The sequence below is a fragment of the Carassius gibelio genome, chromosome A17 (assembly GCF_023724105.1).
Source record: "Carassius gibelio isolate Cgi1373 ecotype wild population from Czech Republic chromosome A17, carGib1.2-hapl.c, whole genome shotgun sequence".
NCBI classification, from domain to species: Eukaryota; Metazoa; Chordata; class Actinopteri; order Cypriniformes; family Cyprinidae; genus Carassius; species Carassius gibelio.
In genome coordinates this window covers 3,551,067-3,568,438 of record NC_068387.1, presented here as the reverse complement: position 1 = coordinate 3,568,438, position 17,372 = coordinate 3,551,067, and the positions used below count along the sequence as shown (strand labels likewise).

Here is a 17,372-nt window from a genome sequence, read left to right as displayed (position 1 = left end):
TTTATTTATTTTTTGAGAAAGAAAGATGTTTTATTTGATGCCAAATCTTCGATGATAATCTTGCTATCTTTGGTGATTTAACTTTGATAATTTTTAATAATCACATGCACTTAAAAAATGGTGTAGGAACGGTTTACATTCAGAAATTGATAGTAAATTTCACAATTAATTACAAAGATACACGTAGCATATTTAATTACTCATGAAAGTAGCAAAGCTGATGTAGTGTATGTATGTATGTATGCATGTGTATATATATATATATATATATATATATATATATATATATATATATATATATATATATATATATATATATAAATATATATATATATAAATATAATTTTTTTTTTTTTTTTTTTTTTTTAAGAACATCAACAGTCTTTTTATTTTTTACAACTAAGAATGTTTTTTTTTTTTTTTTTTTTTTTTTTTTAAGTATACATCGATTTTATGTAAACTGATAAATATACAATAAGTTACTAGAGGCTTGTTTGCTTTAGATTGCTTTAGCTCTGATTATATTCAAAATATAGCGCAGCCTCTCATAACTATTATAAGAGTTTGCTAACTTAAGACACTATCACTCATTAAAGCTTTCTTTTATTGATCTTTTACAGTTCATTAAGTGTCATCCTTTCACTAGCTTCAGTTTAGTCTAAATGAAGGTTATAGTTGTGCCATCACATACTGGAGAACAGCTGATACTGTAAGTGTACAGTATTAATTTAATATCTAGGTGTCTCCATTTAATAATAACCAGCAGGACCTGACCATTTGAGGTGCATATGTGGTTGGGGAAAAGTGCTGCAGTTGTCCTGTAGTTATTGACTGAAGTGTTTAAAGAATGACGCTGCACTAATGGACTGAATGTGTTAATGGTGTGTGATGATAACAGCTGATGAGATCATGCTGCTGTTTGTGCTCTTGCAGAGTTGAAGTCTGTGTTTTCTGCATGCTGCCTCCATCACAAATGTGCAGTCATGTGAGTGAGCGATTGTGTGAACAGCAGTTTTTCACACACTACACATATCTGGCTTGGAGTGGGTGGGATGACTATATCTTATCACCCTGTTAACAAGTTGTTTTTGCAGATCATTTAGAGAAATTCAAATAATTTGTTTAACCTGATAACTGTCACTCGCGCTTTTGAAGATAGACTTGAATGTGCATGATACAAACCCAAATTTTTATAATTCATGACTGAAAACATTTTGTTACATAATTTTGATGTGCCATTTACATGGTAATGCAATGTCTGATTTTAAAATGGGTTTTAAAGGATGAATTTTGAGATTTTATGTTTTCAAGTGATAAATATCTTCTGATGATTTCTAAAAAGTGATAGAGAAAAAGGCAACGAGGAAGTCTTTTTTTTAAACAAAGGTAAAAGCTCCTTTTGTAATGTAGATTTCTGAGGGTGCACTCTTGTCATAAATTCATCTATTACTTTTCCTACATAATTTTTTACAAAAAATATTGGTATAATATATATTTGGGAGTCTTAGACCTTCGCAACGATATATAGTTTGTCAAGATTAGATTAAATTTGATTGTAATATAGTATAGTCAACTTAGGGCGTCCCGTATACGGGACGGGGTGACATTTAACAGGTTAAATATATATAAAATTTATTTTTAATCTTGTGTAATATTGCAATCTTACATTAATCTTTTTATTTAGAATTTAATGGAATCAAACCAAAAAATAAGATAATTCATAACAAATGACATCAGCGCATAAACATTATAAAGGACCTGAGTTAAAGACACAACCCTCAAATCAACTATATATATATATATATATATATATATATATATATATATATATATATATATATATATATATATATATATATATATAGCTGCACAACTCTGACTGTTATTATTTTATATATTGACCTTTTTTATATAATATACAGTTATGACACTGTTTTGTCTTAAACTATCTTGGAATAAATTACACAAAACTTTAAAATTTGCTGTGTTGGTAATACAAAGGCGAATTTGACCCATTTCTCTTCAGACCAACATAATCTCATTACCCCCGAACCTTAGTAAAATCATAGAAACAATATTGTAGATTTATTTGTTTATTGCTAAAAGGGTCCAAAGCTGTTTTGCAAAAAATTAATATCTGTTTTATATCAGTGTAATAATTAATAATTCATTTTGTGGGATGATATAATCTTCTTTATATATATATATATATATATATATATATATATATATATATATATTTATATTTATTTATTTATTTATTTATTTATTATTTTTTTAATGGAAGAATGCACTGGATGAAACATTAAAATAACCGTTGTTCCGCCCAGTCCTCCATCAGGCTTGTCGTGTGAATGTGTTTGACGGCTGTTTTGGGCGGTTACTGATGGGTGACTCTCATTTCAGGAAGCATCTATTCTAGTCCTGGACTTTACAGCAAGACCATGACCCCTACCTATGACTCTCGGGACGGCAGCCCTCTGTCCCCCACCTCAGCGTGGTTCGGAGACAGTCCTCTGTCAGAAGGCAATCCCAGCATCCTCGCTGTCAGCCAGCCCATCACCTCACCTGACATTCTGCTCAAGATGTACAAACCACAGTCCCTCCTGGACAAGGCCAAGATCAACCAGGGGTAAGCTGGGACAGGTCTCTGTGTGAAGACTCTGTGATCCAGGAGCTTGTGCTCAGTTTCCTCTGAATGTGTTTGTGAAGGTGGCTGGACTCCTCCAGATCTCTGATGGAGCAGGATGTGAAGGAGAACGAGGTTCTTCTGCTCCGGTTCAAGTATCACAGCTTCTTTGACCTCAACCCAAAGGTCAGTGTGTTTTGTATATACATGATGCCGAACAGGACATATTACAGTCACACCAGTTTTAATATCAGATGAAAATCCACTGTGATGCTCCTCATGCCAGACTCCAGGATCTTTTAAACTTATTTTTATTAAATTCAGGAAATGATATTACTCGTCAAACACATTCAAATATTTTAATATTATCATGATAATTATTATGAAAGAGTCAAACCCAAATCCAATTCAGAGTTATTCTAAAGAACACAGGCTAGGTTGTTGAATTTCTTTTAACAGTATTTTAATGTATTACTCTCCATGAAAATAGACAGAAAATAGACAGTCTTGGCATTAAAACACCAACCAACCAACTTTATCACGTAAACACTGCCGGTCATAAGTGTGGGATCAGTGAGATTTTTAATGCTTTTAAAGAAGTCTGCATTTATTTGATATTAAAAATAAAGAAGAAAAAAAAAAACAATTTAGTTAAATATCATTGCAATTTAAAATAATGTGTTTCTATTTTAATAAACTTATAATGTTAATATAATATAATGTATTTCTGTGATGCACAGCTGTATTTTCTTCATCATTCCTCCAGTCTTCAGTGTCTTCAGAAATAATAATAATGTTTTGCTACTTAATATATTTTTAAAACCGGCAATACTTTTTTTCAGGATTCTTTGATGAATAAAAAGTAATTTTCAAAATAAAATCATTTTGAACAGTGTCTGTTCAAAATATAAATATTTTCTAACAAAAGATTTTCTGACAAAGTCTTTACTACCACTTTTTATTAAATTTAACACATCCTTGCTGAATCAAAGTATTAATTTATTTTCCAAAAAAAAAAAAAAAAAGTCTGAATGGTAATATGTATTGTTATCAAAGATGTCTATTTTTAATGAATGCTGTTCTTTTTTACTTTTTATTCATCAAATAATCCTGAAAAAAATTTCCATTGACGTCTCACTGTGGACACAGTGGCTAAATTCCAGGTAGAAAATTCTACATTATGACCATTTTAATGAAAAAAATAAAAACATACTAAGATTATAAGTGCACCTTAAGAAACATGATAAAATATAGCATGTCCTGAACCATTTAAGGTTGTTAGTTAAATATAATCAGGTTTGGATGTGTGCATTATGCTGGGATCTGCACTCTCATTTAGTCAGGACGGTGTGATGGAAGTGGTGTTGTGGTGTCATGTTTTAACCCTCTCCTGACCCCTGCAGTATGATGCCATCAGGGTGAACCAGCTGTATGAGCAGGGCAAGTGGGCCATCCTGCTGGAGGAGATCGAATGCACCGAGGAGGAGATGATGATGTTCGCCGCCCTGCAGGTACCTGCACGTCCCAGCCACGGCTGCATTTATGCTCGGTTTGTTAGGACTGCTGTGTAAGCTCACTGTCTGACAGTGTGCAGTCTTCACTCGGGTCCTCTGACCCTGTTAATGAATTGGTTGGGCTCTGTGCCTGACTGCGTAGCATCTGCAGCGTGCAAACGTTTGGCCAGCGATGACCCTGCTATTTCAGACCCTCATAAATGTTGAGTGCTAACACCTCAGGACGCCTCACTGTCTTCACATCATGTAAATATAGAGCGGGCGTCTGTCCGAGGGAGGAGGGACATGGGAGACCACCCAGAGTCTCAGTGTCCAGCAGGGATTGTGGAGGTGTATCAGTGGAGTCGACTCTCTCTGTTTACGTACAGTGAGTTTAAATTAGTCCGGTCTGTCCCTCCCCATCCGTCCACACCACGTTCAGTCGGAGGATATGAGTCTGTCTCTGAACGTGTCTCTGGGTAGAAGAGCTCAGCGCTGTCAAACATCAGCAGCTCTAAGTTTAGCCAGCATTATACTGAGGCTGTTAACCGCTGAGAGAAATCTGTGTGTCATTCACCTACTAACTACTCTTATCTGAGCAGAGAGATGGTGACATGAAAATGCCTTCAGCGTCTGTTTTTAAAGCGGAGCTGTAATCAGCGTACATGAAATATTCAATTCAATTCAAGTTTACAAATCGTTACAAAGCAATTTTACAGAAAATTACATTTCTACAATATTTAGTAGTAGCTTATAAGTGGTGACTGTCAGTTTATGTGCATATGACAGGATTTAAGAAAAATGTATACAAGACATAGTCAGCCAGACGATGAACATTATTAATATTATTAATAATTAATAATTATTAAATGATGCAGTCACACTTGTAGCAATATTTGTTAGTTCTGTTTGTTGATTCAAGGTTTTTAATCTAGATTTTAATCTAGATTTAAACAGAGAGAGTGTGTCTGAACCCCGAACATTATCAGGAAGCATTGTGTGACCTTAGGGAGCGTGATGGGTTGTAGCATGGTATAAGGCTAGTTGTGTATGCAGGAGCTAAACCATTTAGGGCCTTATAGGTAAGTAATGATCATTTTTAACTTGATAGGTAGCCAGTGCAGAGACTGTAAAATTGGGGTGATATGATCATATTTTCTTGACCTGGTAAGGACTCTAGCTGCTGCATTTTGGACTACCTGTAGCTTGTTTATTGACGAAGCAGGACAACCACCTAGAAGTGCATTACAATAGTCCAGTCTAGAGGTCATGAATGCATGAACTAGCTTTTCTGCATCAGAAACAGAAACATTGCCAATCTATGAAACATGTTATCTAAGATGGAAGAATGCAGTTTTTATAACATGGGAAATATGATTTTCAAAAGACAAGTTGCTGTCTAATATAACACCCAGATTTCTGACTGTAGAGGAAGTAACAGTACATCCGTCTAGTTGCAGATTGTAATCTACAAGATTCTGTGTACTGTTTTTTGGTCCAATAATTAATATCTCTGTCGTATCCGAATTTAATTGGAGAAAATTATTTGTCATCCAATCTTTTACATTTTTAACACACTCTGTTAGCTTAGATAATTGGGAAGTTTCATCTGGTCTCGTTGAGATATATAGCTGAGTATCATCAGCATAACAGTGGAAGCTAATCCCGTATTTTCTAATAATATTACCAAGGGGCAACATGTATATTGAAAATAGAAGAGGACCTAGGACGGATCCTTGTGGCACTCCATATTTTACTGATGATAAATGAGATGACACTCATTTAAATAAACAAAATGGTAGCGATCGGACAGGTAGGATCTAAACCATCTTAGAGCCTGCCCTTGAATACCTGTATAGTTTTGTAATCGATCTATGAGTATGTCATGATCTATGGTGTCGAACGCAGCACTAAGATCAAGTAAAACTAGCAATGAGATGCAGCCTTGATCTGACGCAAGAAGCAGGTAATTTGTAATTTTAACAAGTGCAGTTTCTGTGCTATGGTGGGGCCTGAAACCTGACTGAAATTCTTCATACAGATCATTTTTTTGCAGGAAGGTGCTCAATTGAGCAGACACAACTTCTTCTAAAATTTTAGTCATAAATGGAAGATTTGAAATAGGCCTATAATTTGCCAGTTCACTAGGATCTAGTTTTGGTTTCTTAATAAGAGGCTTGATAACCGCCAGCTTGATTGGTTTTGGGACGTGTCCTAAAGATAACGACAAGTTAATAATATTGAGAAGCGGTTCTTTGGCTACAGGTAACAACTCTTTCAGTAATTTAGTGGGTACAGGATCTAATAAACATGATGTTGGTTTAGATACAGTGATAAGTTTATTTAGCTCCTCCTGTCCTATGGTTGTAAAGCACTGCAGTTTATCTTTGTGTGCGATGGATGAAACTGAAGTGTTAGACGCTGTAGAATCTACATTCGCTATTATATTTCTAATGTTATCTATTTTATCAGTGAAGAAATTCATAAAGTCATTACTATTTAACGTTGGTGGAATATTTGAATCCGGTGGCGTCTGGTAATTTGTTAATTTAGCCACTGTGCTAAATAAAAACCTTGGATTGTTTTGGTTATTTTCAATATCTTTCTGTAGCACCATGAGGATTGTTTGACAGCTCATTGTAATTAGGATAATAAAGTCACAGGCTTTAAACTCATGCATGAATAGTATTAGAGTTAACTAAAACCATACTAAAAAAGTATAATTGTTCGTATCATTCAATTAAATGTTATGGGCAGCATTTCTCAATTTTTGGTGTACTAAAATAATTTGATGTATTGAAAGAACTGAAATATAAAATGAATTAAAGAGAAAAATGTGTGTGTGTGTAGAGAATAATCATTTAAGAATAATGATACAAATGACAAATCAAACAGCAAAAGGACTAAAACTTTTAACTGATATTAAGATTAAATTAAAATAGAAAATATTTTATTTTGAATTAAAAACCCATTAAAAAATAGTCTATCAGATTTTTGCATTTTTTACTGCATGTGTGAATACCATTTAAAGCCATTTCATGAATATTATACAACAAATATTAAATAATTATTAAATCTCTCAAAAATGCATAAAAGTTTAAAACCTTAAAACAAATTGCATTTATCAATTCAGTATTATTTAACTGGGAAAATCATCTAGTAACAGAGTAGGAAATGTGGAACAGGATTTGTGTATTTGTCCATCTCAGGAGGTCAGAGTAAATATTTGATTCGTTTTATTTTCCATGCGTCTTGTAAGAGTTTTGCAGCCCTTAGAACATGGGTAAAAGGCTAAATGTTACATTTCATAAATACAAACCAGTTCTACAAATACTTTGTAACATTTACAGATTCCGTTGTATTTAATTGGGAAAATGTGGGAAAGAGTTACAATTAGTAATTTACTATATTAATATGATGAACTTCTGAATGGCAACACTGTGTTTATCTTGATTGTTTTTATTTGCAGTACCACATCAACAAGCTGTCCATCATGTCTTCAGACAATCACTTGAACAACAGTGAGAAGGAGATCGATGAGGTTGATGCGGCTCTGTCAGATCTGGAGATCACTCTGGAGGGAGGAAAGACGTCCAACACGCTGGTACACACACATAACACACTCCCCTATAGGCCTTTAGCACACTTCTGCATTCGGAAAGCAGAAGCTTCAGAAATTAGCATGACATAACTTCCTCTGTAGCCTGTGACAATGCAGTGCCTATAGCATGGGATGCTTGTAATTTATTAACATGCAGTTCATCACAGATACTTCATCTAAACACACCAACCAGGAATGAAGAAACAAATGTTTTTCTGATGCACGTTTCATCATTTAAACGGGAAGCACACAGGCCTGATGTATGTGTATGTGCAATACTTAAGAGTCCAAGTGGTGTTGGTGTTTTTTTTGTTTTTTTGCAGGCAAAATAGGATATTAATCATAATAAACATGCTACATTAAAAATGAAATCCAAACTGTTTTCTGAATCTTCTTCTGGCTGTTACATGAGCAGTGTGCAGCTGTTAAGCAGACTGTGACAATAAAGACATCATTATACCAAAAACTGTTTAACTTTATTAATACACTTTGTGTTCTCAGGGTGACATCACATCCATTCCTGAACTGGCCGACTATGTGAAAGTCTTCAAGTGAGTTGAAGGATTGAAACGCATGTTTAGCCTTATTTAGTGGAAGGTAAATAAGTAAAACAAAGCATATTGCTAGAAAGAGAGAGCTGACTGACAAGAAGAGTGAGGTGAGAAAAACAAGACAATGGGGGGATGATTTAGTTTAGAAACAAAATGCAAAAGCACATGTTTGCCATTATTTTGAATATGACACTTGTCATATGAACAATAGCACTTTTACAAGCTATTTAAAAGTGAAGGAAAGCGATGAGATATATATAAATGAATTAAAGGGATAGCTCCCCCAAAAATTAGAAGTGAAAACATTTCTTCCTAAAGCTACTTTTGTAAAGTCTGTCTGATGCTTTTCTCATTTAACATTATAATAGCTTTAAAGTATATTTGATGTATGAATAATTTGCGATTTAATCTCATTGTGTATCTAATTCAATTAAACATTTTAAAGGCTTGACTGTGCTAATTTAAAATGTAAATGTTTTAAAGGTTCGAGCTGATCATCAGTAGAGAGTCATTTCCCTTCAATGTTGTCTAACTTTTCCTTGCACCTCAGACCAAAGAAACTGACTCTGAAAGGACACAAGCAGTACTGGTGCACGTTCAAGGACATCACCGTCTCCTGCTACAAGAGCCGTGAGGAGGCCCAGGGCACGCCGGCGCACCAGATGAACCTGAGAGGTGACCGCTCGCCACACACACACACACACTCACAAACACTGTGTGTTTACCACAGCTCATCTGCTGTCTCTCTGCAGGCTGTGAAGTCACACCAGATGTCAACATCTCCGCTCAGAAATTCAACATCAAGCTGCTAATTCCTGTAGCAGATGGTATGAATGAGATCTGGCTGCGCTGTGATACTGTGAGTGAGACACATCTATCGATAGCCACACATTAATGTGCAATAAATCAACTCACGTCTTCATTTGTCTTTACAAAGAACTGAAGCGTGTTACTTGAGACTTCAAAAGTAATTCAGGGTTAACTCAAACTGAAACTATAAAAAAAACAGCATCTCAGTGGTAGTAAACGAACTGTGGCACTCTGTCCCGGTCCTTCAGGAGAGGCAGTACGCTCAGTGGATGGCTGCTTGCCGTTTGGCCTCCAAAGGGAAGACGATGGCAGACAGTTCCTACAACTTGGAGGTCCAGAACATTCTGTCCTTCCTGAAGATGCAGCACATGAATCCTGATCCTCAGATCATAGAGCCCATCACCACCGACATCAACCCTGAGTGTCTGGTGTCTCCACGATACCTGAAGAAGTACAAGAACAAGCAGGTAAGAGAGAATACAGACCGACTCGGACGACAGGGAGAGAGACATAGGCAGCAATACAGAGGAATAAACTCAATATTTTATTTTTTTACTAATGAATGTGTAAGCATATACAGTAACAAATAAGTAAAGCTAACAAATTATTAAAGCAGTCATGGGGAAAGAAAAGTATTTGGGGGAGGGTGGGCAGATTATGTGGCATTATTGCTGTTTTTGCTACAGATGTTTAAATCGGGTTCAGATGTCTCACGTTAATGCTGAAACTGACCTACTCAGTCTTTAGTCCAAATAAAAAGCACATTAAAATTATAATGTTCATGATTCTAAATTTATATTGAGGAAAAGATATTTGTAAATATACATGATTTTTCCATTTTTATATGGATTTCTGTATCTTTCAACCAAGAATCATATAAAGTTATGGAAAAATACACTGCATTTTCAAATAAAATACATTTAAAATTTCTGTATTTCATGCATGAAATGCTTGTAACAGAACTGAATGGCACCATCGCTGCCTTTTGTGTCTCAGCCAGGGTCTGAAGCTAACAGATGTGAGGAAAAGTGTGTTCATTTACACATGAGCAGCTCACGGTCTGATGTTTTCAGCATCTCAAAGCGCCTCGGTTCACACTGAAGGCTGCCGTCTGTGCAGTCGCTCTAATTTAGTCTCTTCTTGTCATTAAAAAATTATAATTGAAAACACTGCCAGATTTCTAGCGAACTTCAATCTTGTGTATTTTATATATATATATATATATATATATATATATATATATATATATATATATATATATATATATATATATATATATATATATATATATATATATATATATATATATATATATGTGTGTGTAAAATTTTATTTTAAAATAAAAACTTTGCCTACCTTTTGTCCTTTGCTTACATACTTAATAAAGATCAAATATTAAATGCATATCACATTTTAAATATCACAAGGTCCTGCTTGGTGAATGGTAATAGGAAGAAATTTGTTTTAACAAAAATGTAACGAACTAAATCATAAGCGGAGTGTGGAGTGAAATGTAGTTTTGATTGAAGCTGAGGGTGAGGTGAAGTATTTAGGGAGGGCTGATGCTGGGGGATGGTGCACTTCCTGTCCTCACATCTCACTCGCTCCCCCACCAGCTCAATGCTGGGAAAAACTTTGAGGAATTGGGGTGGGGTCTTCAGAATAGGCGGGAAAACTACAGGAAACAAGCCGTGCCTGGGAATGTGGAGAGGCAGTCTGGGAAGAAGACAGTAGTTTGTTTGTGAGAGCGATATCAGAGTTCGGATGATTTCTGAACGCATTTATCCCTGCGTTACAAGCTCAATTGATTTTATTCCCAGAGGACGTGGGTCAGAAAGCACTGAACTTTGTGAAACAAGGATAGATGAGTTTCTCACTTAACTTCCAGACTCCACACGACCAGGAAGGAGGATGTTGTCATCCAAGCAGTCTCTCTGGTGTTCTTGTGTTTAATGTGTGTGACGCCACCTTGTGGAGTCAAGGGTGTATAGTTTGGAGTGTGATGAAAACATGGGTTAATCAAACTACAGCTCAGCCGTGAACTGTTAAACCATTTTATATGTTTAAAATCCTACCATTTCCAGAGTTATAGAAAAGTACCGATTTGTGCTCAGCACAAAAGATGTCATTTTATTTTATTTGGAGCTTAATGGACAAACCACAAGATATAAAACTATATAAAACAGCTAGATGACCGCAGATTTGGATGTTGGTTTGACCAAGCCTTGTCTGAAAGTTTATATTATTTTTTGAAAGCTTCAAGTGTAAAAGTTAAAGACAGACAGACCAATAAAAACTGCTTCAGACCCGTTCGAGTCCTCTACTGGTAGTTGATTGGCGTTGTTAACATGTTAGCATGCATTAACATATTTTTGTGTTGCATAGTTTTACACATTGCTTACATGTTTTACACATTTTAGTTTGTTTCCAACATGTTTCAGCACTTGGCTGGCATGATTTATGTTGCTAGCCTGTTTATTTTATGCATATTTAGCATATGATTTTACATGTTAGCATTGCTAACAAGGTTTAGCATGATTAAGCAAGCTTTATTTTTTTAATGTTTTTTTTTTTTTTTTTTACACAATAATAGCATACTATAAGAGGTATTATGTGAAGGTGTTGAACCCCTCGTTGGAAGTTTATGGAAATGTGGACATGTTTGGAAGTCTGGTTCTGGAATTCTGAAAGTCAGATCCGTTAGAAAAGATAGAGAACCGTGAGTCAGAACATCCTGGAGGTCTGTGCCAAGTTTGGGGGTCATATCTCTGAAGCTGTAGGACTAGTGAGACGTTTAATCTCAACTGGATTGTCCAGTTTTGATCAGCGAGGAAGAACGCCACAGGTTGAAAACTGCAGTAGTCTTCTGCTTGGTGTCAGATCAGCGGTGTATCAGGATCTCTGCTAGACACATTTATACCTGCTCAATCCGTCCGGATCTGATCTGATGTGATGTGATCCAGTGTAGCGTGCTCCTCCGATCTCTCCTGTCCAGCTGATGCTCGTGGTCCTCCTCTGCTGTAAACTCACACACGCACCCTGCTCTTTTCTCTCACTGTACATTAACGGTTGTTTTGATCATGTTATTCTGCTTGTTTGCTGCTTTATTCATTGATTTGCTTTTCCCTTGTTTCCTCTGCGTGTTCCTCTTCCTGTTTCCACCCTCCTCAGCCAGGCTTTGTCAGGGACTTGGTAAGTCACTCTTTGACAGCTGGTGAATGTCCATGACTCACTAACACTGGTGCTGTCTTACTCCAGAGATCCTCCCATTAACCTCTTCACCATTTATAGCTGTAGCTCACCCCAAAGCTCAAGTTTCATGTGTTGAGTCACTGGTGTCTCCTCCAGGACAGCTATCTGCCTGAATGATGTTCAAAGTCAAGCTCTCAAATATTCAAATATATCCTACAAGATTTTATTATCATTTTTTTTCATTGGCCATGACCTCTTAGGGTCTCTGTTGTTTCTACTATAATCAACACATTGGTCTAATAGTTTTTTTTTTTTTTTGAAAGGGCCTGTGTTTCATTGGCTAACCCTTTCAGGAAGTTTATAGTAACTGCTCTGTAGGAGACTCCAGTGACGTCACTCATTTCTTCTCATGTGAAATGTTTCAAGTTGTGGGGAAACGGGGAGTAAACGGTGGTAGCTGGCATCGCAGTGGCTTCTGTCAGTGCATGTATCATCATGAGCGTCTGGTGTGTTCACTGTGATATCTGTGCTGATTGAATACAGCATCTCATTCTGCTGTTTCATTCTTCTCTGGGGTCGTTTCCTGATGACATTCATCCATGTGTCCGTCTGCTCGCTCTGACCTTCTGCTGAAGTTATGATGTGTGTATTAATGTTCACTTATGCATTATTCTCAGATATCGGCCCGTATTCTGGAAGCCCATCAGAACGTGGCACAGATGAGCCTCATCGAGGCTAAGATGCGCTTCATACAGGCCTGGCAGTCCTTGCCTGAGTTTGGAGTCACACACTTTCTTGCCAAGTGAGTGTCTAAACCTGACGTTTCTGTCTCTGTCAATAAAACACACATGCTTTTTACAGTTCAAAGTTCATTACGGTTTTAACATCATTTCAGGGTTACTACAGGGTCTGGAATTTGATTGAAGTATTTTCCATGTCTGGAAAAGTATGGGGGAAAAATTAAAAAAGTATTTGTTTTGACTTTAGCCCCCATTTAGTTTATATATATATATATATATATATATATATATATGAAAAACTTGACAAAGTTTTTATATTTTTTACAGTCATTTGCCATTTTACTTGTACAGTAAATTCATCTCGATTCAATAATTTTTAGATATTTAAACTAGAAAACAAAAACACTAAGAGAAATTTTTTTTCCAGTGTGACAAATAATATTACAGATGTATGCTCAGATATGGTCTGAAAATCTACTGAGAGCTTTGAAATTTGAGTTTCTGTTGGTAATGGTTACCAATTTCTTCAAACCAGGTTCCAGGGGGGCAAGAAAGACGAGCTGATTGGCATCACCTACAACAGACTGATCCGCATGGACGCCGGCACAGGAGACGCCATCAAGACCTGGCGCTTCAGCAACATGAAGCAGTGGAACGTCAACTGGGAGATTAAGATGGTGAGGGGCTCTGGGCTTCTGGGTGTTATGAATGAGGCTTCATGTTAACGCTTCATGAAACTATGGTTTATGCTTGTTCTGATTGTAGAAGATCTGCTGCTCAAAAAATACTATGTTTACACGTATGATGAGCAGCACAGTAATACAGAAAGATCGTGAGTGGTCTGTCCATAAAACATGATGATGCACAGGCACATAAATATATTATAACAGTAGAGCAGATACTGACATAACCTGATGTAGATATGAGTCTGTGCTCTATATCTGCAGTAATGAGATGAGATGTAAATGATCTGCACAGATAACACAGTGACTGAGAGCTGAAGAAATCAAGGCTCCTCAGAAGATGTGAGATGTTCTGGAGGCTTGTGAAGATCATTCCTCCGCTGAGGAACAGTGAAAGTAAAGCTTCTGGAAACAAACGCTCCTCAAAAGATCCTGAGGATCAGATTTGAGACTCTAAAACATGATTGATGGAGATTCAAGTAAAGCTGAGCTGCTTCAGTCCAGTAAGAGTTCATCTGGAGATATTACTGACCTTATTCTGACCTTTACTTGATCACAATCAGACAAGATTTGACACGAGCTGAAGCTGGACGCTTGAACAGTTACACTAGAAGAGATTTGACTCTAAACTATCAATAAGAGTAAGAAGACACGAGGAGATGAGTGTGAAACAGGTTTAACAGCAGAGTTTGATCATGTTGATCATTTAGAGGCCTGTAGACTTCACAGGTGTAAGATCTAAGACTTCTGCTCTGCTCTCAGGTGACGGTGGAGTTTGCGGACGAGCCCAGTCTGGCCTTCATCTGTGCCGAGGTGGACTGTAAAGTGGTGCACGAGTTCATCGGCGGCTACATCTTCCTGTCCACGCGTGCCAAGGACCAGAACGAGTCTCTAGACGAGGAGATGTTCTACAAGCTGACCAGCGGCTGGATCTGAGCGCCGCAAAACACTCTCTCTGACCCCTCACACTTCTGCTTCTGCTTCTCTTTTAACCTCTCCATCGTGGCCACATCATAATATTTTCTTTTTTAATTCTGTTTCTGCGCATGAAGGTGTTCACAACACGAGCAGAAGTGCTGACCGAGGACAGTTTCCTGCTTCCCTCCAGAGTTTGAGATGAAGCACTAGTAGCTGACCGCTATATATGACCTGTATCTATGACCTTTGACCCTCAGTAGAAATACGCCAGCTTTGTGCACCGCAGAAATGCCAATTATTTATTTGTCACTAATTTAGGTGGCGTCTCTCTGGGTATCTGCCGAATGTGCGGTGCTCGTCTGTACTCTAATGATAACGGTTTAACTCATTAAAGAGAGGTCACAGAGACACTAGAAGGAAATGTTACTCTAGCTTTACCGCTGCTACAGGAGATGACACTACACGTCAGAAACACAGTCCGTCTGGTCTTTCTCAGCACTTGGAAGAGAAGCTGTGGCACTACAGCACTACATTACATGTCATGAGACACAGATGGTTTTACACTATGAAGGAGAGTCGTCCACAGTCTGCTTCTGAAGGTCACTGGTTTCCTGTTATAGGAAGCTTCTTTTTATTATGAAGTCTGTTATTTTATTCCTCACTCTTTATTGTGAACCAGTATAGTATTACTCAAAAGTGTGTCTTTAACACGCACCAGTGATAGGTCACAAACCATGCCATTTCCTTTGTTTTTGTTTTCTTTCCAAAATGAAGGATCGCTTAATGAAGTATTAGAGTTGTTTTGTATCTAATATAAAAAAAAAACATTGTACAGTTATTTTGTTGCTGCTTTTTTCTGTCATTTTTGGAAGTGTATTATTTCCAGAAGAGAGGGGGAAAAAAGCCATTTTTTGACATTTATGAATTGGTGCCTGACGATCTTAAGGACTTTTAGAAATATATATATAAGTGCAAGAAGTCTGCAGCTCCAGGTAGGAATGAAAGTATCTTTATATCTCTGATGAGAAGGAGCTTCTGCTGGTTTTAGTTTGTTCTGCCTTAACAGATGAATATTCACACTGCAGGAGCTAATGAAGCGCCGCAGAATCACTCTTTCTGTGCCTTTTAACCCATCACTTCTCGTCAGTATTGTCTCCTCATGTTTCTCCGTATGAAGGTGGTTTCAGAGCCAGAAATGAAGATTATTATTTGTTTATTTGGTTTGTTTTTCTCAGATGCCAGCAGTGCGTTGCATGGCCTGCTGTTTTAAGATTGTAAAAATGCCATTTACCTGACAAATAAATAAATAAAACCTTTTTATTTTAAAAGCACTGTTCAGCGTGCCTTGATTTCAGGAGGTGTTCCCATCAGTCAGGCTGTGATGACCCGCCTCCTCCACCAGAGAGCAGTCTTCAACAAAGATAAACTCAAACTGGGAGCAGGTTTATGGAGCCAAAAGAGTCTCAATAAAGATAACTGCACACACTACATACACATATGCACACATAGGATGCATACATGCACACACATGATTCATAAATACACACACAGGATACACAAATGTGCACAAAATTCACAAATGCACACACAACATTTAAAAAGCACAGAAGATTCACAAATGCATACAAAATTCAGAAATGCACACAAATTTCACAAATACACAATTCAGAAATGCAAACAACATTTACAAATGCAGTACAGATTCACAAATGCACAGGACAAGATTCAGAAATATATTTCTGATGCACACACACACAGTGGTGTCAAAAGTACTGGCATTCATTACTCAAGTAGAAGTATAGATACTAGGGTTTAAAAAGACTTTTGTAGAAGTTGAAGTATCAACTCAAGCTTTTTACTCAAGTGAAAGTGTAAAAGTACTAGTTTAAAAAACTACTTCAAGTATAAAAGTAAAAGTAATGTAAGGGGGGAAAAATGCCATTAAGAACAAAAGCTTAGGCCGCACCACAGGGGCCTATTGTGTACTACCCCACCTCCTCAAAAAAACATTTTTCTAAAGGCCATAATGACTATAATGTTATATTAAAATGTTCATGTTGAAAAATTTGGGATGCACTAGGCTTCCTGTTTCAGCCGCATATATGAAAATACAAAAATGGTGTGCACATCCCAAACATCCAATTAGGACGCAGGTGCAAGACAACTAAATGATATAGACAAATAAAGAAGTGAAGTCTGAACACTGAAAACTACTTCTCCAGAGGAATTTATTCAAGCAACGTTTCGACCTTCAGGTCTTCCTCAGCTGCATATATGCCCATTTAAAATGAACGCACTTTAGTACAATGCAAATACATTAAAGGACTAGAGATATGATGACTAGTTGCCAATAAGTATTGTTATGGTGCAAAAAGTCAAACTTCAGAGGCTTGTCATCAATAACTTTTAACGGAATGTTTATGTACATCCAAGCTTAGCTGCAGGAATCTGCGAGGGCAATGGACAAGAACATTGGTGCAGGCTTAATAACAATTACACTTGTATGGTTGTCTATTTACAGTAAACATTATAGTGCTGTCAAAATGAATGATTAATCCAAGTGATTAATCAAAAACTAAAACTGAAAAAGAAATCATAATTCTGATACTTTCTTGATTGATAGCTTCTTGTATTTGGTACATACGTCTGCTATGTCCAGTGTTCGGGGGGTAACGAGTTACAAAGTTGGTATAGCCTACTTATCACAACATTGTCAATCACATCGTCAATCGAAAACGCTAATTTATTAAAACGT

The 17,372-nt window shown here is 36.7% G+C and overlaps 1 protein-coding gene across 4 annotated transcripts in view; it reads left to right on the top strand.

Annotated features, from left to right (window-relative positions):
* Positions 1-15,945, top strand: part of LOC128031381 (fermitin family homolog 2) — a 54,556-nt gene extending 38,611 nt beyond the window's left edge. For 2 of the 4 annotated variants that reach the window (XM_052619605.1, XM_052619603.1), the window contains 12 exons: positions 2,407-2,632; positions 2,713-2,815; positions 4,033-4,140; positions 7,592-7,726; positions 8,225-8,274; positions 8,825-8,949; positions 9,027-9,133; positions 9,333-9,551; positions 12,256-12,276; positions 12,954-13,078; positions 13,552-13,693; positions 14,462-15,945. In XM_052619605.1, coding sequence (XP_052475565.1) covers positions 2,407-2,632; positions 2,713-2,815; positions 4,033-4,140; positions 7,592-7,726; positions 8,225-8,274; positions 8,825-8,949; positions 9,027-9,133; positions 9,333-9,551; positions 12,256-12,276; positions 12,954-13,078; positions 13,552-13,693; positions 14,462-14,635 — 1,535 coding nt within the window. In that variant the 3' untranslated portion in view covers positions 14,636-15,945. The remainder of the gene's footprint in view (positions 1-2,406; positions 2,633-2,712; positions 2,816-4,032; positions 4,141-7,591; positions 7,727-8,224; positions 8,275-8,824; positions 8,950-9,026; positions 9,134-9,332; positions 9,552-12,255; positions 12,277-12,953; positions 13,079-13,551; positions 13,694-14,461) is intronic. The other 2 variants (XM_052619606.1, XM_052619604.1) reach the window with 1 other exon arrangement.
* The last annotated feature ends 1,427 nt before the right edge of the window (positions 15,946-17,372 follow it).